Source organism: Indicator indicator, chromosome 1 (assembly GCF_027791375.1).
Source record: "Indicator indicator isolate 239-I01 chromosome 1, UM_Iind_1.1, whole genome shotgun sequence".
NCBI classification, from domain to species: domain Eukaryota; kingdom Metazoa; phylum Chordata; class Aves; order Piciformes; family Indicatoridae; genus Indicator; species Indicator indicator.
This window is the reverse complement of record NC_072010.1, coordinates 73,855,135-73,876,668: the sequence shown is the minus strand read 5'-3', so window position 1 is coordinate 73,876,668 and position 21,534 is coordinate 73,855,135. Positions and strand designations below refer to the sequence as shown.

Below are 21,534 nucleotides of genomic sequence, written 5' to 3'. Positions count from 1 at the left end.
CTGTTTACACTGGTACAGGCTACCTATATACAGGGAGACACACAAATTCATTTGTAGTAGAAAACACAGATGAACCAAAATAGAAATTCACATTAGAGAAACCTGCTCTGTGCTGTCTGGCATCACCATTTTCTCTGTCCATTCATTTACTTCAAGGATTTACCACAATTTTGCCTATGGCTAGTCAAAGGCCCCAAAGCATTTCCCATAAGACAAGGCATATTTGTCAAAGACCTGGAAAAAAGGTGAAGTGTAGAAGGTACATTCTAGCCGTTTAAATACACCACAAAGTTTCAAACTAACAGAATAGTCTTCCTAAAACTCCTACTTGCAGTCCTGAAGTATTTTGCTAACAGACTGTCCCCAGAAGTCACCGTGTCTCAATCTTTGTTATGAAACAGTAACCAAAAGGAGGCAAGAGACAGCTTTTCTAGCCACCAAAGCAGGGAGTACAACTCTGGGAGTTGGTATGCTGCCAAGAGCCAAAGAATTTAACTGGCAACATTCTTTACTATTAGTGCTGCTCATCTGGAGTTTGTCTGAACAGAAGGGTACAGATTATAAATTTTATGATCTACTAGAGAGAAAAATTTCATTTTAGAAAGCACACTCCAGACTATTCTCGCACACAGACAATGGAAAGGGCTACTAAGTGGGTAAATTACCTTGACAGCCTGAGCACTGAATGAAGAAGTTGATTAGATCTAGAAGTGCCACATTCCTGTCTTGTTTATAAGCTTCAACCCAGTCATCTACTACAGACTAAAACAGATTAAAGAAACATATTAGTGGGGAGGTGAACACAGCAATGCTGCACTCCTCACACTGAGGACATCCATAAAAAAAAAAGATAAAGTAATGTTGTTCTATCTATGTTAAATTATAAAAATGAGAATAAACTCCACACCATTTTGTACATGCAAAAGACTCCTTCTGGGGCAAAAGGAAGCCTTGAACTACTCATTCAAAAGTTCTGCTCCAGGCAACGTTGCCATTCACAGATGCTTTGCTTCCTGTTAACAGGGAAAATAACCACAGCTTCAAAAGATTTCATATACAAACCCCAAAACTTTTCCTTGTCTTCCTGATTTCTTCCCAGCACCGAAGTAATAATTTCATTTACAAAAACAAAACAAAACCCACCCATATTTAAACTCTGCACCATCTAATATTTAATATTAAATTAATATTATCAATTGTTCCTCGTGATTCTCATCTTCTCTAGCACCCAGTTTGCACAGAAGGATGAGTTCATGTACTACCCTGAAGCTAAAAAAACAACTCCAGACTTCATTTTCTAGGGCAGTACAGCCTACAGCCTGCATGTGACACAAGCCTGCTGGGAGAAGTAGGCTTAGACCCACCTGTAGTACCACGTGTCTAAATTGATTCCAGCAGCAGCAGTCTGGACTCAAGCTGCTGCCTTTCCAAGTCCTTCATGGCATGCTTTGCACAGCAGAAGCTGAGCCCTTCAGGGAGTTCTGCTGAAGTTAACACAGCTGTAGCACGGCAAAAGTTCATCCACAAACATCTTGGAACGACTAAGGTCTCAAACCCCACATTTAAAAATTTGGGGTCCAGATTTTAATCATTCATACATGTGTGGAAGCGTAGTATTATATACACCTGAAGAAAGCTGCTAACTACACAGAGGCACAGCGAACCTGACTATGATGAAAACTGCTGTCAAACTACATTGAGGGGAAGTAAAATACCAAAATGCAAATTCCCAGGGGAAAACAAACAAACCAAAAAAAAAGCAGCCAGATTTTCAGAATCTTGACCAGCCACAATTTTCTACTAATGAAATCTTTTCTGTATTTTTATAGAATAATTCTCATTTAATGCACTCAGGTGTTGGTTTAGGAAGACAGGTCTAGACATATTTCCTTCCTCCTTTATTTAAGTACCTGATGCTACATTTTCACTAATTTTTGAAGGTGCATTCTTTTCAAGAGCCATGCTTATAAAAGTTTTCCAATCAAGTACTTTTCTTCCCTACCTGTGCCAAAACAGAACAAAACTTCAATGCTCCAGAGTAAAGTAACCGAAATGACTACTGTTTCTCCACCTTCCTTCTATCAACTCTCAGAGTTCAGATCTAGAAATACCTGCATGGCCCGCTTCCCCATGCTAACCACTTCAAACAATGTAACTGCCTCAACCACTTCTCCATTCTGCAGCCGGCTCACTCTTCTGCTACTGGAAGAACTTCTCTTTATATTCTCACACTGTTCTTGGACCTTCCGTTTCTCTCTCTGAAATGAGTCAAGCAAAGGTTTGTGAGAAAACACAACATGTAACAGCCATCCACAAATAAATGAACTCTCTCCTAATAAGTTTATTTTACTCTCACTGTAATGATTTCCCAGAGTGTTAACTTTTCAACTTCAAGGACACTGATAAAGCCTTATCAAACATGACCTTGTTAGAAGGGGATGAAAGGAAGGATTTACTGGTTTGAATTTTTTCTCAACAATGACTTGTAAGCATAGCAAAGTATAACAGTAAAGAAGCTTCTGAGCAATTGTATACTACCCTGGAGGCACTTTTCAGTGGCAGCTGTAAATTCTGAAGGACAGGAAGCACAGAAGCTCTTTTACACCTTTCCACTCACAGGCACCTGCAAATTATCAGCTGCATACAACCCACAGATACGGAAAAACACACTGAAGTGAAATGAGCTGGGGCTATTTAGCTTGGAGAGAAGGAGACTGAGGAGTGACCTCATTAATGTTTATAAATATGTAAAGGCTAAGCGCCAAGAGGATGGAGTCAGGCTCTTCTGGGTGATGCTCAAGGACAGGATAAGGGGCAGTGGGTGGAAGCTGAGGCACTGCATTGTGACTGTTTTATGTAGTACTCAATTTTGTAAAAGTTGTATGAGAGAAAATAAGTTCCATTTTAAAAAAGAAAAAAAAATGGAAGAAACTCCACTTACTGGTGTTTTCAGGTTGCCATTTCTCACACAGCTGCCATTCTGCACAGCAGACTCAGGTGCAGTCTCATCATTGACAGCATTCTCTCTGAAGCATAGCAAACACGTTGAAGAGGTTAGCAGTGAGAACACAGAACTACACATTTCTGTACAAGTAACTGAAGACAATAAAAGCATTATATGTATTTTTAATCATTCAGAAGTTACATCATTTTGTTACTGAAAACTAAATATCTAACTTTAAAAGTACAACAGAAATCTGGGGCCATTTTCAAAGTATTTGTGTTCCTGTAAAAAAATATATATATATATATAATTAGAAAACTAGCAAAACTATCAAGGATATCAAGAAAGAAAAAAGTAAGTAATAGAAATGGAAAGCTGATGTTGACTTAAGGCAGCCTTTGTTGACTTAAGAGCTTTATACCATGAATGCACGAGTATGCATTCACCTCATGGGTGCTCTACACAAAACAAAGTAGCAACATTTGATGAGGCTACAATTTAACATGAGAGGAAGAAACTGTTTTACTTTGTCTATAAAACACGCTGAAGAAAAACAATACATAAAAAAAATCTCATTTGCTTATTTGATGAAGGAGTAATTTCATAAATAAAGATGCACCTTCTGCAATGTCTGAAGCCAGGCATTTATCTGCAATGAAATCATGCCACTTTTCATCATTCCAAACGCTAACAATATGCTTTGCCAGAGGTCATGTTTGAGCAGACAAGCTGGATCCCACTTGTGCAGCAGGTCCAGTACTGGAAGTTGGCTGCTCTAGCCCCCTTTTAAACTAGGGTGGCCAGGACATGAAATCAGTTGACTTGTACTATAAGAAGGCATAAAAAGAAAGTAAATATAAGAGTATACAGTTACTATCATTTTCATGAGACTGCTTCAACAAGTGTACTAACACAACTGACCACTTTACAAACTGAAAAACAGTGTATTACACTGCCAGATATAGTCAGCTCTCCATCATCTAGTGTTGAAGAATCCAGATGGAGAATAAATTGTACTATGGATGCAGAGCCAGATCAACCTCAGCTAGGTTTATCAATGACAGATAGGCACTACTGTCATTCTTCTTCCCAAGACTTTCAGTCAGACATTTTGCTCTGCAAAGTAAATCTTGAGACAGAATAGCGTTAACTGCAAGACCACAGTCCTGATGTTATTTCTTTAGTGAGAGAAGGTTTTATTTAGACACATCTCTGTTTACTTTTTTTTATATACTGGGACACTTCACCATAAGCAATGTAGAAGTAGGCTTCCAAAGACTCCTGTAGAAGTGCTACATAAAATATATAAAATATATAAAAATTGAACAACTTTCTCAGTACCTTTTTGCAAATGTTTAACTATCCTACAGAGCAATGTTAAATTCAGTGAATGTCTTGCCATAGAAAAGTTAAAAATGCACCAAGCCAAGAAAATAACTTAAGATAAATTAATCCTTAGATCAGTTGTCTGAATGCTATAGAAAAGAGAGAGATGAACTATAGTTGACAATCAAATCAACATACCAGAAGCAACAGTTTGCAGAAGTTTTCAAATGTTATTTTGATTGTAGTTGCAAGCCACAGAGAGTAACTATTTCAAGTACCACCATAGAATCATAGAGTGGTCTGGGTTGAAAGGGACCTCTGAAGGACAGCTAGTCCAACCCCCTCTGCAGTAAGCTGGGGCATCCTCAACTAGATCAGGCTGCCCAGAGCCCTTTTGAGCCCCATTTTGAATATCTCCAGGGATGGGGCCCCAACCACCTCCCTGGACAACTTGTTCCAGTGTTCCACCACCCTCATAGTAAAGAGCCAGTTTCTAACATCCAATCTAAATCGGCTTTTCTCTAGTTTGAAGTCATTGCCCCTTGTTCTGTCACCACAGGCCTTTGTAAACAGTCTCTCTCCATCCTTCTTGTAGGCCCCCTTCAGGTACTGGAAGGCCACTGTTAGGTATCCCCTGAGCCTCCTCTTCTCCAGGCTGAACAACCCCAGCTCCCTCCAAGACTGCCTTCATAGCAGAGATGCTCCAACTTCTTGATTGTTTTTGTGGCCCTCCTCCAGACCTGCTCCATCAGGTCCATGTCCTTCTTATATTGAGGGCTCCATACCTGTACACAGTACTCCAGAGGAGGTCTCACCAGAGCAGAGTGGCAGAATCACCTCTCTGGATCTGCTGGCAGCAAATCTTTTGATGCAGCTGTAAGGAGTTAAGTTTGTCAAAAAGCAGATTGAGACAGCAGCCCAGGATGTGATTGGCCTTCTGGGCTGCAAGCTCACACTGTCTGCTCATGCACAGCTTCTTGTCCATCAGCACCCCAAGGCCTCTTCCACAGGGCTGCTTTCTATCACCTCATCCCCCAGTCTGTATTGATAGCAAGGACTGTTCCAGCCCAGGTGCAGAACCCTGCACTTGCTCTTGTTGAACCTCCTGAGGTTCACTTGGGCTCACCCCTCCAGTTTGTCCAGGCCCCTCTGGATGACATCCTGTCCCTCTGATGTATCAACACCACCATTCAGCTTGGTGTCATCTGCAAACCTGCTGATGGTGCACCCAATCCCACTGTCCGTATCACTGATAAAAATATTAAACAGCACAGGTCCCAGTACAGACCCCTGAGGGACATCACTTGTCACTGCTCTCCATTTGGACTTCAAGCCAGAGACTTTCCAGTCAATAAAAAGCAGCAACAGACAAACAATATGTAATGCTTTTCTGATGCCAGCTAGATCTTCCCTGTTTCTTCTACAGACCACAAATAAACAAAAAAGAATCCAAACATGTTTGTCAAGGAGCTACTTATACTATGCGATTAATCATTTCACTCCTGATTTCAAAGCAGAATGCAACATTACGGGACTGTACTAGCAAGTTCTTACTTGTAGTTTCACCAGAACTATAACTCAGATGCCAGCCAACATCGTGGTAGCATGTTAACATGTTTCTGCCTTATGTCTCAACACAATGCTCAAAACACTTTCAATTTTCCTATTTGCATGTATTATTCAGCAACTTAGTCCATGCCATAATGAAAATGAACACACTTCATTTGGTTACAGAAAAAATACAACTAAGCCCAAGCTCAATTAAAACATTTAAATAACAAAAATCAGAACTGCTGCAGGACAACTCAGTCAAGTACTTGTCTGATCACGTACTACTTTTAGCATCTCTGTCCAGAATGCACTTCTTCGAAGCTTTAACTCGTGCGTCTTTTTCCCAAGAACATCCTGAAAGATGGCACTACAGATGGTACCTACAGACCCTGGACTATTTACTTTCTCAGTTTCTGCCAGGCAAAATCCGCCTGTAGTAAAAGAGGCTTAACAAAGTGAATGCCTGGTATATGGAACAGCATGCTTACCAAAGCTCAGCAAAAGATCCAAGAATGAGGCCATTGATCTACAGCTTCCTCAGGTTGGGCTAACAATGCAATGTAAAACAGTATCTCTTTGATGAAAACAGTTTCAGTAACTTTCATAAATGCACTAAATATTGTCATAATCAACAAATGTAACTAAACACTAAATACTAATGTTAAAAAGCCATTTAGTTTTTGGATTGTTTTGGTTATTAGCACACTACAGCACATAGCAATGCCATGGGAAGCACTGTGCCATTGCAGACAACCTACACAAAGGCAGAGGATGTTTGTTTTAAATCCAGATACTATCCATACTCATGTTTGGGTTTTGGGGTTTAGATGTTTGTTTTGTTTCAGTTTACGGTTTGTCTTTGTTTTGTTTTACCACCCCCCACTCCCTTTAATAGTGATGTTTCCAGTAAGGTTATTCATAAAGCAGGTACTTAAAATATTTTTAGGAACTAGCAACCAAACCCCATGAAACTGCTTAGAAATTAAACAAGATATTGTAATGGAGTTTTTATTTGCACAGCTAAGTTTCTGTTGAAGAAATTGTAAAAAGAATTAAACATCCTCTTAAATTCTTTGGCAAAATAGGAACCACTGTACCTATCTGAGGATGACATGTCAACGCTTCATCAATCCTCATACAACAACTTCATTCAACATCTGTTCAACTATATGAGTGCAACAGTAGGTTTGACAAATATTGAACTGGTATTTTTGGAATTGTCTTTGCTCCCCTCTGTTAGTTTGCACCATACTGAGCATTTTTGAATACCTACATTTACTGCCTCATGCAATGGCAAGAAACAGTTCTCAGCCATTTACTTTTTTTCCATCAGCAATCAGTAAGAAAGCATAGGTAGAATTCTCATCCTGATTTTCACTTTTTTATCCTGTTATATATGGTTCACAGACTAGTTTCTACTTTGCATTCCTGCCACAGTATGTTCCTTTCACTGGCACTTGAAGTACTACTGATGAAATAAAAACACTTCAGGTAGGAAGGACACGAAGTCCTTTGTCTAGTCCTCAAACACAACACTATTGTGAGTATTTCTGAATTCAATTTTCTTATCAAGACAAACATTTGGAGCAGATTCTGACTCAAAAGGAAAGCTTTCTCTACAAAGAGATAACATTCCTTTAGCTGTGTAAGAGGAACATGTTAACCTAGACAATGTATCCCTGATAAAAGACAGCTATAGAGAAGCCATGTACCTCTCAGTGCCAACAGGGAGACTACGGATTACTCATCACTCTTCCCGCTCATCATCCTCCCGTTTCACCACTGAATTGAATGCATGTACTACCTATGAATCTGCCCATCACAGTAGGTTGATTTGCACTGCAGTGAATTCAGGCACAATAAGTTTGGAAGGCCAAGGTCCATGGCAATCAGCCTAAAACACTACACTAAGATGATGCTAAGCAATAAATAAAATTGAACAAAAGGAAGACATTAGGAACCAGATGTAGTGTATAGCAAATCCCTTTCTTCCCCCCCCCAAATGACACGTTGCAGACTGTCTGACTATCTGCAGGGCACAAATTCAAGGGACAGTGCTCTGATTTACCAACAGATTTTGCAGGCAACCTGTGCCAGGTCTTACTTTTGTCTGGGAAGGTTACTGGCTGTATTGGGCTCGGCTATCATTTCCGCTACATTATCTCAGCAGCACAGACAGCAAGCTAACACGACCAGCACCGCTTCTGAGGAAACTTCAAGATCGGTAGAGTTAGAATCTTAACAAAGCTTTGGCTCTGGCGAGTGAAACAGCAGACACAAAACTGTCAAGAAAAGAAAACAGAGAGTTAATTCTAGGCAGCTCCCTGAATACTACGTCAGAAAGTCCACTGCAAAGCCAAGTGGCAGCAAGGCATGCAACTGCAAGAAAGAAGCCCATTCATAGAAAAATTCGGAGGTGGGACCGCTGCACCTGGCAGGAGCCCTAACAAGGCAGCGGCGCACAAAGCCCTGGGCCGTCAGAGAGCAGTCCGGGACCGTACGGCCCATTCACGCTGCTCTCACTCGGGCAGACACCCACACTGCTGGCGGCACCGCACCGCGCCCCGCTCTACCCGCACGGGAGGGCCGCCTCAGGGGCGCCGCCGCCGCCGCCGCTGCTGCTGCTGCTGCTGTGAGGGAACGCAAGGGGCGGTGGTGGCAGTGTGGCCCGGGATGCGCGGACCCTCACCCACCCCATCTGCCCGTCCAAACACGCACACAGACGAACAGCTGCGGGCGCGTCAGGATAGGCGGCGAGATGCGGCCCAGGGGGCGGCGGAACGAAAGAAGCGCGACGGGGAGCGCGCGCGCTGCGCAGGACCTGCCACTCACCTGCTCCGGGGACGCGCTCCTCAGGCCCGACCGCGCGCCGACACCGCCCTCTTTGGCTGCCCCCTCCCTCCTGGGCGCTCGCGCTCCCCCGCTACAGCAGCCCAGGAGCCGGCTCCGGCCCAGCGTCAATCACAGCCGTCCCTAGGCGCCATCCGGCCTATCAGCGGCGGGGCTCGCTATCACGTGATCCACCACCCCAGGCTGGCGGCGCGCCGGTGCTGTGGGGCTTCCGTAGCGGCTGGGGTGAGGGCGGAAGGACGTGCATTGCTAACGGTCCCTCCCCGCTGCCCTGCCCGGGAGGAGTGGGAGCGGCCGCGGGGCGGCTCTGTGCTGTCAACTGCAGCGTGATGGGGCCCGGTCGCCTTTCACAGTTGCTCCTGCTACGATGCCAGCGGGCGGCGGCAGTTCTCGGCGCGGTCCGATCCGCTCGGGCACTGAGTGCAGCTGTTCACCTGCGAGCTCCCCAGCGGCCGCCGGCCAGGGGGCAGCCAGCACGGGCGGGCGGCAGAGGGGAGTGGAAGAGGCTGGCGGGCGCCGGCGGGGATAAAGAAGAAGAAGAGGAGGAGAAGGAAGATGAGGATGATGAAGCGGAGCTAGAGGAGCTCTTGGGCCCCTCTCCACTCGCGCTGGGGCCCGGCGCTCAGCGCGTGGTCGTCGTGCACCCGGATGTCAAGTGGGGCCCGAAGAAATCGACGCTCACGAAGGGTGCGTGGGTGTGCCAGGGCAGGGTGGGGGGTACGTGATGTGCCGGCTACAGGACCAGTTATGCCCTCGCCGATCCTGCCAGCCAGACGTGCAGCTTCTCGGTTTCCTTGTGTTGTAGACCTCTTGTTTCAGTGGTGAGACTGAAACGTTGTCTTGGTCAACTAACAAAATACAAACTCAAAGAAAAGTCTAGCTCACAGTTTTCTTTGATAACTTTTTAAAAGGCAACGCACTTAGAGTTGGCAGACCTGTGCTTTGACTTTTACATCACACTAAGTCTTGGAGAGCAAAACAACTTGTTGCCTAGAGTGTTCAGAGTGCTTTAAGGAAACAATCAAGTTTCCTCTGTATTAGCATAATGTTAATTGCCTTCAGTCGTCAACCGAACAGCATGTGGAGGCAGGCAGGAGTCCTTTGGCCTCAGGCTTGCCCAGAAATTGGCTGAAGAGCAGGAGTACCCTCCTTAGAAGCAAGTGATGAGGTCTTACGGACTTAAGTGCTTTTATGCAGTTACTTGATGATGCAATCACCAGTAATTCCTTTATAAGGGCCTTATTTAGTATTCTTATTCTTAGACTTATCTCAGAAATCCTTGTAACTAGCTACTGTATACGCTCGAATCATTGCACAGTTAAGATAATGAACTTGATTTGGTGCTTCTCCAAACACTTCAGTACATACAAAGTTGTCATTCCTCAAGCATCTTGTAAGCATGCTTAACAAGTTGCAATGTGGCAGAATAAAGTTTGCAACCTTTTCAGAGTTTACATAAGCACTCACATTTGACAAATGAAAAATAAATGTGAAGGCATCTTTCTGTTCAGACACACAGAAAAGTAGCAGTGATCCCTTTCATTAATTTAGACCCTCCATATCGAAGAGCCTGAATTCTGAACAAATGGTTTGGAATGACTGTTGAAACACCGCAGGTACAACAGGAACACTAACAATATAAGGAGAAAGTGGATCATGGTTATCTTTAAAAATGTATTGTCTTTTGGAATAAGGTAACTAATATATAAATTACATTTTACTATTTAGAGAAACTTGACTAATTTCTTAGGAAAAGAGAAAATGTTTGGCAAGTCAAACGTGGATCTGCTACTCTAATGTGCCTGTGTAGTCTTAGTGATTTCACAAAGTCCTCAGAAATCAGTGTTTTGCCATGTAAATGTTTAAAAAGCCCAAAGGGACTAATGAATGAGAATACACAATTGGAATCTGCTGCTTTTAGTAAGTCATAAATCAGCCTAAGTCCTTTATGAATAAGTAGCAGTGAAGTTAACAGCAGGATATGCCATATTAGTAGTTCTTTAAATAATGCTGCAAAACACCAAAGAATTAACCACATGCTGCTCATCTGAAGTAACAGAATTTATTTTCTAGCTAGTTACTTATTTCACTTGTTGAGACAAAAAGCTTAGTACTTTGTTTGTTGACAATACAGTCAAAAATTATTTCTAATCAACAACCGTGGAAATAATTTGTACTGACAGATGCTTTGTGTGATAAAATTGCATCAAGCTAGAAGTTTAATTACTCTAATAATTAGAGTTGAGACATTTTCTCCTAGAGGTTAAAATACCTACCCTACTAGAATGTCAGTGTAGCTTAGTCTTTCCTTGTTCATGTACATACTGTAATATGAAAGATGAGGAAAGTTACCATGGTATATTATAATCTTTTTTGTTTGTTTTGTTTTGTTTCTAAAGCTGAACTACAGATTGCTGAAGCTGTTGCTCTTGTTGATACCCTTCATAACTGGACAGTTTTAGACAAAATAATTATTCCTACAAAAAATCCTGACAAGAAGTTTGTTTTTGGCAAAGGAAACTTTCAGATTTTGACAGGTAAGGGCTGAGATTTGTCAGCACAGCATCATATTAAATGGACAACTTCTGCAGATGAACTGCTGAAGGATATATATGAAAGCAGAAGAAAGGGTGAATGTTCATCCATCATGCAGGTTTGCAAATAAACTTCAGAGAATGTTTTTAAGGTTACAAAAGCAACACAGAATGGAAATAACCCTTGCTCACTAAAATGTGAGGCAACTTAATCCCTATATTTATGTGACTGACATAAGTGAAACTGTCTGTTCTTGACATAGTACTAAACTAGTGCAATTACAGCTACTGTCAACAAAGAATATGGTCCCATTTGATATTTTATGAGCATTCTGCTCAGTGCAAAATGTTTTTATATTCTGTAGATTTTTAAAAGAGAATTGACATTTAACACTGTATTTTGCAATGGTTATCCATCTTGTAGAAAAGATTAAAAAATTGCCCCATGTGACAGCTGTCTTCTTGAATGTGGAAAGAATGTCTTCAGTAACAAAGGTAATTACATATAATATCAAATCATATTCTTTATATCCATATTGTTTGGAAGCTATTGTTGTTATGAGAAGCAGAGTCAGTTTTGACTGAATTTGCAGATGTTAATGGATGAAGCCACTTGGACCTGAGTTCTGTTGAAAGGAAGCTTAGCTCCTATTACACTTGTCCAGTTGATACACATTTCCAATGCTTATGCATGAAATTTTCCAGCAGCCTAACAGCCATTAAATAAAGACTCTGCTCCTGAATTTATCACTGGTCCTACTTAAAATGTTGGAAAAGTTACTCAAGGTCTTTTTCACAAAGTGGAGATGATAACACAACTTGTGTTACAAAAAATGTCAGCATCTTGGATTAGCTATATGCACAAGTTGCTGCACCTATAATGGATAGTGTACTTATTTTCCTATAGTTCTCTGGATCCTATATTGTATTTTGAATATAAGGTGTAAATTCAGAGCAAGCTTATATTCAAATGTTATACTTGAAAATACTTGAACTTTCATTCCTAATGCTTAAATAGAAACTATTTTAAATGGCTGGATTACGTTGAAGGGAGGAGGATGCTTCACTTATTTTTTAATAATGGCAGTGGTGCATGAACTATACATGCTCTTTGAAATCCCTCAACAAACTGAAATAAATACTTTTAAGGGTTTTTACATGTACAGTATCATGCAGGGTGTAAAGTGCATGCAAATTCTGCAAGCAAACATTAATGCTTTGGTAATAGTTTTGAATGTTTCCCTGATTATAAAAAGTACAGAGATAGTAATTATCTCTAATAGTTATATCGAGTACTTCAGTTGATTGATGAAATCAAAGTTGAAATTGTTTCATTTCAAGTTCTTAGTTTTTAATTCCCTGATTTATCATATGAGATCTTTTAGTATTAGATTTGCTAAAAAAAAAAAAAAATATTTTCTCAAATCTAGATCTTAAGAGCAATTTAATAGTTAATTCAAGAATGTGTTTGAGAGCATGTATAAAACACAAGCAGTCTGGGTTTTAGAGATTGCAGAGAGGAACTACTGCATGCTTCATGTGTCTTTTGCTGAATTAGAGAAAAGGTGGTAGATTTCGTTTGGGAGGGTTTTTTAAGTATTTTATAAAAAGCTGGTTACTAAATAATAATTTTCTTGCCTCCTTTGCTTTCTTTCTCCTTTTTTTTTATTTTGGTAATCTCTTTTTTTTCCCTATGTTATGCCTATCCTTTCTCATTCCAGCATTTCATAATTTTTTTTTTATGAGGACTTAGATTCTTAATTCTGAGATATGCTGTAAGAGCTGTGAGTCAGAATCCATTAAGGGCAGTGGAAGAGTGATGAATTAATTTGATGGACATAGATATGAAATTGTACTTTCTGAACTCTCTTTATCACCTTTTTTTGTGGTCAACCAAATTTTGCCTTTGCGTGCTCCTAATCGTTGCTGACATGACTAAAGAGAGAACTAGAAGATGCCTGGGGTGTGAAAGTCTTTGACAGATACACAGTTGTACTTCATATTTTTCGTTGTAATGCCCAGACCAAAGAAGCAAAACTTCAGATAGCATTGGCCGAAATTCCACTTCTCAGGTAACCTCAAGCTCTGCAAATCCACATGCTGATATTTACAGTAACAAGAAATTGTAGTATTATGGTGTAGAGAAAAATTGCACTGTTTCAGTTCTTGCATAGTATGCCTGATTGAATAGAGCATAGAAGTATTTGCTATAATGTCATTTTTTTAAGTTCTGCAGTGTTGACAGGCAAAATGAGAGAAGCGTTCAATAGATAATCCTAAAAAAGTCATTTCTCATGAAAAGGTCTCAGTACTTTCTCATGTGGAAGATGGATTGCAAGAATATATGGCAATTGAATATGTGTATCCCATATATAATATTGATGGGTTTAATAAGGAAAGCTATAAACAAGTAAGATTCAAGGCATTAGTTTGCAGCTCAATTTTCCACATTTCTACATTACATGGTACAGCAATATTTGCACATGGCATTTGCATGGATATATCAGAGGCTCTTTGGCTCTCTGAAATTTCAGAACAGCCATTACAATTTGCTAAGAGAGTTACCTGCTTTTGAAACCACAGTTGAGGGGCCAGGAAAATCTGTATTTTTTTCACCAGGCTTTTCACCTGGGAAATGCCTCACTTCTCACAAGTAACTAATAAAGTAACGAGACGAGATGGCCTCAAGCTGCACCAGGGGAGGTTTAGGCTGGACATTAGGAAAAAAATTTTGATGGAGAGGGATGTCAGGCACTGGAATGGGCTGCCCAGGAGGTGGTTGAGTTGCCATTCCTGGGTGTGTTTAAAAGCCATATAGATCTGGTGCTTGGGGACATGGTGTAGTGACAGACTTGGTGGAGTGGGTGAAATGGCTGGACTTGATAATCTTGGAGGTCCTTTCTGGCCTGGATGATTCTGTAATTCATGATGAGCAGATTTTAGAGCTCTGTCATTTAGTGGCTTTATTTGTACCATAGGAATATCACATTTGTTAAGCATTTTAGGGTAGTTTGATTAAAGAAAAGGGCTCCTTATTAACTGTTTCTCCACTGCTAGATCAAATCTGAAAAATGAGGTGTCTCAGCTAGATCAGCAGAGAGGTGGATCGAGATACATCATGGGCTCAGGTAAAGTCTAAATATTCTCATAGATGAGAGAATATTTTTCTCCATAGCTTTAAAAAAAATTAATTGCATCTTGGTTTTATGTGGAGGAGGCCACAAGGGAAAACTGTGTACTGCATCTAATTAAATGAACATACAAAAATTACTGGAACGTAACTTAAATTTTGGTCTGTACTGGTTTGTACAGTGTGGCCATGCATAGACTATTTGCTGCCACAGGAGTTTATCATAAGTGTACGTGGTCATTTCAAAGTGCGTTAATAATTATTTACCACTCTGACTCTTTGGCAAGAATACGTAGTTTTAGTTGCTTAATTATAGCTTCATATAGCCTAGTGCTAACTCAACTGATTTCCAAGTGCACATCATCACTTGTTTTACTGTTTCTCTTGTAGACTATTCTGCCAATTATTCTTTCCTATTTTTCAGGTGAAACATTCATGGAGACACAGACTCGAATCTTGAAAGAAAAAGAACTTAAACTTAGGAATGCACTGGAGAAACTAAGAAGAAAGAGGTCTTTACTTAGAACTCAGCGCAAAAAGCGCGAGTTTCCAATTATCTCAGTAATGGGCTACACTAATTGTGGTAAGCAAAAACTTATAGCAAATTGTATCACAAAAGTGCTCACGTTATCTAGTTTTCAATTAGAAACTCTAGCCACAATCTCATTTCAGTGTGAATAGACTTCGTATTTTAATTAGGTTTTAAATTGTGTAATGAATATATGTCAGTTAGGATGTAGTTAGGAAAGCAAATTAGTTAGATTTATTTTCAGTTTTGAAGACATGTTTTGAAGGAAGGCCTAGCATTTATTGTGCCAAAAAGGGTTTGTATGTAGTGCTGAATACTCTATTGTTAGTGTCCCTTTATATGAATCTCTATTACTTGATCAGAATGAGTAAAGAAAAATACGTGGTGGTTAGATTACTGTGAAGGCTTGAGGCGTAGGAGGAAAATTCAGGACAGTTGGCAACTGATCAGAGAAACGTGCCTAAGAAGCACTGCAGCTCTTCATTGATGTATGGTGTTCTGAGATGTCTTTGAACAGTAAAAGTAGGGGTTTTGTCTGTTCCTTTTTTTATTGCTTACACACAAGTGAATTCATACACAAGGTATAGAAAGACTTTGGACCAGACACTTTTTTTTGAGTTTATGTTGTCTTGAACCATTTTGTTTTCTTATTCAACATAGATACAGAAGGGCAGCAAAGCTGGTGAAGGGCCTAGAGCACAAGTCGTAAGAGAAGCAACTGAGGGAAGTGGGATTATGTAGTCTGGAGGAGGCTAAGGGCAGACTTTACTGCCGTCTACACCTACCTGAAAGAAGTCTTAGAAAGGTAGGAATCAGTCTCTTCACCCACATACAAGCAACAGGATGAGAGGAAATGGCCTGAAGTCGCACTAGGGGAGGTTTAGATGGGATATTAGGAAAAATTTCTTCACTGAAAGAGTGGTTAAGCATTGCAGTAGGCTGCCAAAGGAAGTGGTGGAGTCTCCATCCCTGGTGGTGGTCAAAAAATGTGTAGATGTGGTGCTTAGGGTGCTTAGGGTTTAGCGGTGGACTTGGTAGTGTTAGATTAACAATTGGACTTGATGGTCTTGGAGGTCTTTTCCAACCTTCGTGATTCTATAATTTTTATAAAAACAAATCTATCTTGCACTAGTTTTGTTATGAGTTACATACTGAAAGATTTGGATTACATGGCATATTTTTCTTAAATGTCCTACTTTCCATACTTTCAAAACCAAAGATTCAAATATATATATATATATATATATATATATATATAAAAAAAACAGCTTTGTGCACATAATTGAAATACTTTTACTGAAGTCTATACTGAGCACTACAGTTTAATGGCAATTCTGTGCAATACAGAGTTAAATGTCTCTCGTGTTAGGTTCATGACAAAATGCCCAATGAAAGCATAAACCCAATAAGCTACATATTATTAACACTTCTGTTTATTGTTGCATTTAACAAGAAAATATTGGATTGTTTTATTTGACAGCAGAAGCACAGAGGAGTGCCTAAGTTTATGCTTCCTAATGTTGTCATGGCAGTGACCTTCAGATAGTCTTAGAGGTGAGAGACATGGCTAAGTTACCTTGCCAGTAACCAGTTCAGTTCAGTCTTGGGTCATGTAAGGTTCTCACAGCATAGCTTCCAGACATGGTCACAAACCCTGTTCCAAGTTGTGAAAGTTAAGAATGTTCGTATTTCCTATCATATAGATAACTCATCATAAGCTTGATTAAAAGTAGTGAAATAGACATGAAAAGATATGTTACATCATTCAAACTCACTTGAGCCTTACAAACTAATTTTTCACTTGAAAAAAGCCATTAAAATCTTGTCCTTTTTTTTCTTTAATTAGGAAAAACTACCTTGATCAAAGCCTTGACTGGGGAAGCAGAACTTCAACCCAGAGATCAACTGTTTGCCACTCTTGATATTACAGCCCATGCTGGCTATCTCCCTTCACATATGGCAGTTATTTATGTTGACACTATTGGGTTTCTGACTGATCTTCCACATAATCTGGTTGAGTCCTTTTCAGCTACATTAGAAGAAGTGGCTTACTCAGTAAGTAGTTGACTATAAAAATTGAGAAACCAAATAAATTTCTTTTTAGATAATCCTCACCCCTTCAAAGAAGGGGAAGTTAACATGCTCACTGTTCTTACCAAAGTACCTGGATGACTAATAGTAGTCACTTAATGTAATAAGGTAAATATCTTACTTTAAGCCAATTTTCTAATACTTGAAATTATGCAGACCATAGAGATACGAAGACATTTCAGAAATGGTTTATTTGGAGGACGTGTCCTTCTCCATGATGCTTAAACCAGACAAATCACATTTTGGTGATAAAATATCTGAAAACCTAAACAGTGTACCTGAATAAGTTGAGGTGATCTTTTTTGTGAGCTGAAAATGAAATAAAGCCTCTGGAATGATCTGTTTGTAACTTAAGGTTTCCTATAGTACTAAAAGCGGGTGATTGTGATGTGATGCAGGCAGCATCCAATCATTTCCTCATTAAAGTCAGTTTCCTGTGTCACAGCAAAGTGTAAAGCTGCATACACAGAGACATTTAAACAAAAGGCCTGATAGTGAAAGGAAATGAAATTCAATGGTAGCTACATGCAGGAATAAGAGGATTAGACTTCACCATGTAATAATAGGACTTTCAAAAGCTGGTTGGAACTGTCCTGGTTGTCTCTTATTCTGATTTGTTAAAGAAAAGGTAAGAAATTTCCTTCTCACTGATTTTCATGATTTCAAAGCAGTATCTTAAGCAAAGATGACAAAACATTTTGCATGCAAATATTGAATTTGATTGCCTAGCTTTTATCATGGCAAACATGATCGTGTAATTACTTGAAACTGATAACTTTTGTATAAAGGTTTCAAAGTGAAGCACTGATAGTACTACCTTGGAAACTAAGGATAAAGATTATCTTCCGCATTTTGAATGTAAAAATAGAATTACAAGTTAGATGGGGTTTTCCTCCATTTTTGAAACAGTGTTTCAGCCATTAGTCTTCTAAAACCTTTTTAGAGTTTAATCTTTCTTCTCCAATATTTTTGAAGCCTTATTATTACACAGCCTTGACTTCAAAAAAATTGAGAAAGTAATTATTTGAAATCTGAATTTTATAGCGAGCTTGAATGACAGGGCTCATTTCAGGGTTGTTGGAGACAATTTGTACTTACTGTAATGTGAAAGACTTAAGATGCTATGGATTTTCTTCCTTCACAGCACAGACTGTGGATAGGTTTAATACTGTTTGAGTTGTTCATTTCACAGTGTTAAGCTGCCAGTGTGTTATCAGATGGATAGGAAAGTATCTCATATGAACTAGAAATGCAAAATTAGTATAAAATCTCTGGTACCTATTAACTAGTACGTTTCATTAAGTAACTGCTTTGTATATTGATGCTTGCTAGGATCTGATAGTGCATGTGAGAGATATTACTCATCCAGATACCATCCTCCAGAAAGCAACTGTTCTGTCAGTGTTGAAGAATCTTAACCTTCCTAACCATTTACTGGACTCAATGGTAGAAGTTCATAACAAAGTGGATTTGATAGAAAGGTAAGCAGGAGATGCTAAGTATACTTAAACAGTACTTATGTTCATAGAATTATAGTGTTTTGGTTTGGAAGGTACCTTTAATGGTCATCTAGTCCAAGCCCCCTGCAGTTTGCTCAGAGCCCCATCCAACCTGGTCTCCCTGGAACCTTCTCTTTTCCAGGCTGAACAACCTTTCTCGCAGCCTTTCTTCATAGAGAAGGTGTTCCAGCCCTCTGATCATTTTTGTGACCCCTCCTTCAAGTCTAAAGCAGTCAATGAGCCCCAAAAGCTCTGGAAGATTTTTGAGTCTAAACAAGAGCTCCCAATTTCTGAATACTTTTAATAGTGGTTTTCAATCTTTCACAAATGTAACTATGGACTTTAAAAGAATTAATGATGTTTTAATTACAAAAGAAATCACTTGAGTCAACACAAGAAGCATCCTCTGTAGGAAGGTGCCAGTACAGAATAACAAAAATTTTCTGTCCTTGGAATATTTTTCACAACCTAATCTTTGTGAGCAATGTGCTTTCAGGTATAACCCCACCGAGGAAAATGCTTTAGCCATTTCTGCTCTACATGGACATGGCTTAGAAGAGTTGAAAGAAGAGATAGAGAAAAAAATTTTGATAACAACAGGGAAGAAGATTATAACAGTTAATGTCAACTTAGAGGGACCTCAACTAAGGTAAAGAATTTTTAATTTTAAGGACTTGGTAAAATATGAAACTCTTAGTCTTACATGTCTTAAAATTTCAAAGCATACCATACTGATTTTAATCTGTGTTAAGAATTACAAGGATAATTATCAGAGTCTCCTGATCTGTTAAGAAAAAAATAATCCCCATTAGATACCCTGGGGTCTGCTTCTGAAAGTGTCCTTCAGAGTTCTATCTGAGTTCTGTAGAATAAAACATACTTCCTGAAAGGCCATGCCACTTGTCCTGAAGCCAGATTTCGGTACAAAAACACAAATCTGAAATATTTTGAAAAACCTTATTTCCAAACAGCAAGTATCAAATAAAAAATTAACTGAAGCACTTAATCTTTTAAAGAGTTAAACTGCCTAGATTGAAATATGACCTAAACCAAAAGATCACATTTTATGCAGTGAGTCATACCTTTGAGATGTTATTATGTTTTTACTTTTACAGTTGGCTTTATAAAGAAGCAACAGTTCAGGAAGTAGAAGTCTTGCCCGAGGATGGCACAGCCAGGGTGAAGGTGATAATTGGTAATTCTGCTTTTGGCAAATACAAAAACCTCTTTCCCAACAGTAAGATTTGTATGCCATGACACTGCATCCTTTTCTTGGAAGAGAAAGCAGTCTCCTCAAGAGGATGTGAAATTAAGTTAATGACCTGTTAGTCTGGGTGTTGAAGAATGTATTTCTTCCCAGGTTGATTGGTTTTTTGATGCATTTTAGAAATGGACACTGTTTCAGAAAACTTTTCCTTGGAAACAATAAGAGCTTTGAACTTCATCGTGTCAACAAGTACAAGGACAGCACTAAATATTTTATGTTAAAATGGTTGTTGACTGTAACTTGTGAACCTTACACAAATCACTGGATGCCATCTGAATTAACTTTCAGAAAAGTACCAAGTTTCTTTTATAAATAAAGCTTTTAACCCTATTTTTCAAAATAAAATAATATTTATTATAATTAAGGTGTCTCAGGTAGTCTTTGAAAAATGAAAGTTAATAAAATACTGTTGGTGTTATATAAAAAACACAGATAAGTATGCATGCAAGCAGAACACATGCACCTAATGAAATAACTGCCATCTCTTTACTGCAGTGAAAAACAAAGTACACTAATTTGTCTATTTAAGCAGTAAATAAAGTTAATTGTGAACCCATATTTATCCATACATTTTTTTTCTCTGTAGTCATTTATTCACAATACCTATTACTGTGTTGGTTCTTTGAGAAAACATTTAAGGTACAGCAAACTGTGGACTATGTGTGAAATTATTTCACAAATTAAAAAAAAAAAGAGAACCTGATCCATTACTTGAGTTATTAATTACTACTGTGAACAAATAAAACAATCAACATCACTGAAAGGAGAAGCAAAACTATTTTAATCCGTATTACACAGAGATCCAAATTTTATTGAACAGAGTAACAAGCCACTTGAGGGTACAAAATACAGGCAGAAGAAAAATTTGAGTATGTATAACATAACTCTTCATGCAAGTAGGGACTCTAAAAAATAAAATCAAAACTGAATGACTGTTCAGTATGATGTGTACAGAGGTAAGAACAAGGCTAAAAGCACTGTAAACAAAGCATTTAGAAAGTCTTCTTTATAAATGGAATGTTTACGTTTTTATACCTACATACTCTGCAATTCCAAGAGATTGCATGAGGAGGTAGCATCTTTCATGCTGAGAAGTCTGAGTTTGATCTGATGTCAAGCAAACATTTAACACCTTGCCAGACACGAACTCAGCTTTTGCATATAAAGTGCATCTAAAACATGAGGTATATCAATGAGGTTGCAGAGTGAACTTTATACAAGGCCTGTTTTGTTTTGAGTCCCAATGCTTGCCATTTCTCTTCCTTTCATGATCACCTGTTATTGCACAGTTCACTTAAAAAAAATAAAAAATAGGACTACTATGCAATGGCAAACAGCATAAACCCCTTAGTTTTTACCTAAGCAAAAACTACTTATTGAGAAGAAAAATAATTACAGAGCTACTAAAATAGCTAAAAAAAAGATCCCAAATGAGCATGACAGAAGCCAAGAATCTATTTCTAGAGCAGTGTGAGTTTAGATAAGGAATTTGTTTCATATATGTCTGCTTGCAGTGTAAGGCATATTTTGGCTACACTTAATAAAAACAGATTTCATTCCCATAGACAAAACTGCCTTGGGGCCTAGTTTTGGTATCTTTATCACTGCAGAACTGGCATGAATGATAAAAAGTGAAGTGTTCAAATAGACAAACCTCTTAAAAGTAATTTAGTGACTACCTTGTTGGTAAAGGGGCTCACAGCAGTGCAGCTGCTTACAGGAGATCTCCAATGTTAATGATGTGTGTGTATATATATAAATGTATATATATAAAAATTATGTCAAATATTATTATCAATGCAATATTTTTGAT

At 39.0% G+C, this 21,534-nt stretch overlaps 2 protein-coding genes across 2 annotated transcripts in view; one reads left to right on the top strand and one right to left on the bottom strand.

The window, feature by feature from the left end:
- LOC128968819 (cohesin subunit SA-2-like) overlaps positions 1–7,969 on the bottom strand; it is a 66,641-nt gene extending 58,672 nt beyond the window's left edge. The window contains exons 1-4 of the mRNA XM_054383453.1: positions 7,926–7,969; positions 2,942–3,026; positions 2,112–2,258; positions 666–762 (exon numbers count right to left, since the gene is read on the bottom strand). Coding sequence (XP_054239428.1) covers positions 666–762; positions 2,112–2,258; positions 2,942–3,026; positions 7,926–7,969 — 373 coding nt within the window. The remainder of the gene's footprint in view (positions 1–665; positions 763–2,111; positions 2,259–2,941; positions 3,027–7,925) is intronic.
- A 1,031-nt stretch (positions 7,970–9,000) lies between these two features.
- Positions 9,001–19,846, top strand: GTPBP6 (GTP binding protein 6 (putative)). The gene is made up of 10 exons (XM_054385906.1): positions 9,001–9,358; positions 11,071–11,208; positions 11,630–11,700; positions 13,147–13,277; positions 14,263–14,333; positions 14,760–14,918; positions 16,711–16,919; positions 18,288–18,436; positions 18,951–19,103; positions 19,570–19,846. The coding sequence occupies exons 1-10, from the start codon at positions 9,001–9,003 to the stop codon at positions 19,709–19,711; spliced, it is 1,581 nt and encodes a 526-aa protein (XP_054241881.1). The 3' UTR covers positions 19,712–19,846.
- Positions 19,847–21,534: the final 1,688 nt, after the last annotated feature.

Coding starts and splice junctions, on each gene's coding strand:
- GTPBP6 (XM_054385906.1), top strand. CDS start 9,001: ATGGGGCCCGGTCGCCTTTCACAGTTGCTCCTGCTACGATGCCAGCGG. Junction 11,209..11,629: donor AAACTTTCAGATTTTGACAG/GTAAGGGCTGAG, acceptor TCCATCTTGTAG/AAAAGATTAAAAAATTGCCC. Junction 11,701..13,146: donor GAATGTCTTCAGTAACAAAG/GTAATTACATAT, acceptor ACATGACTAAAG/AGAGAACTAGAAGATGCCTG.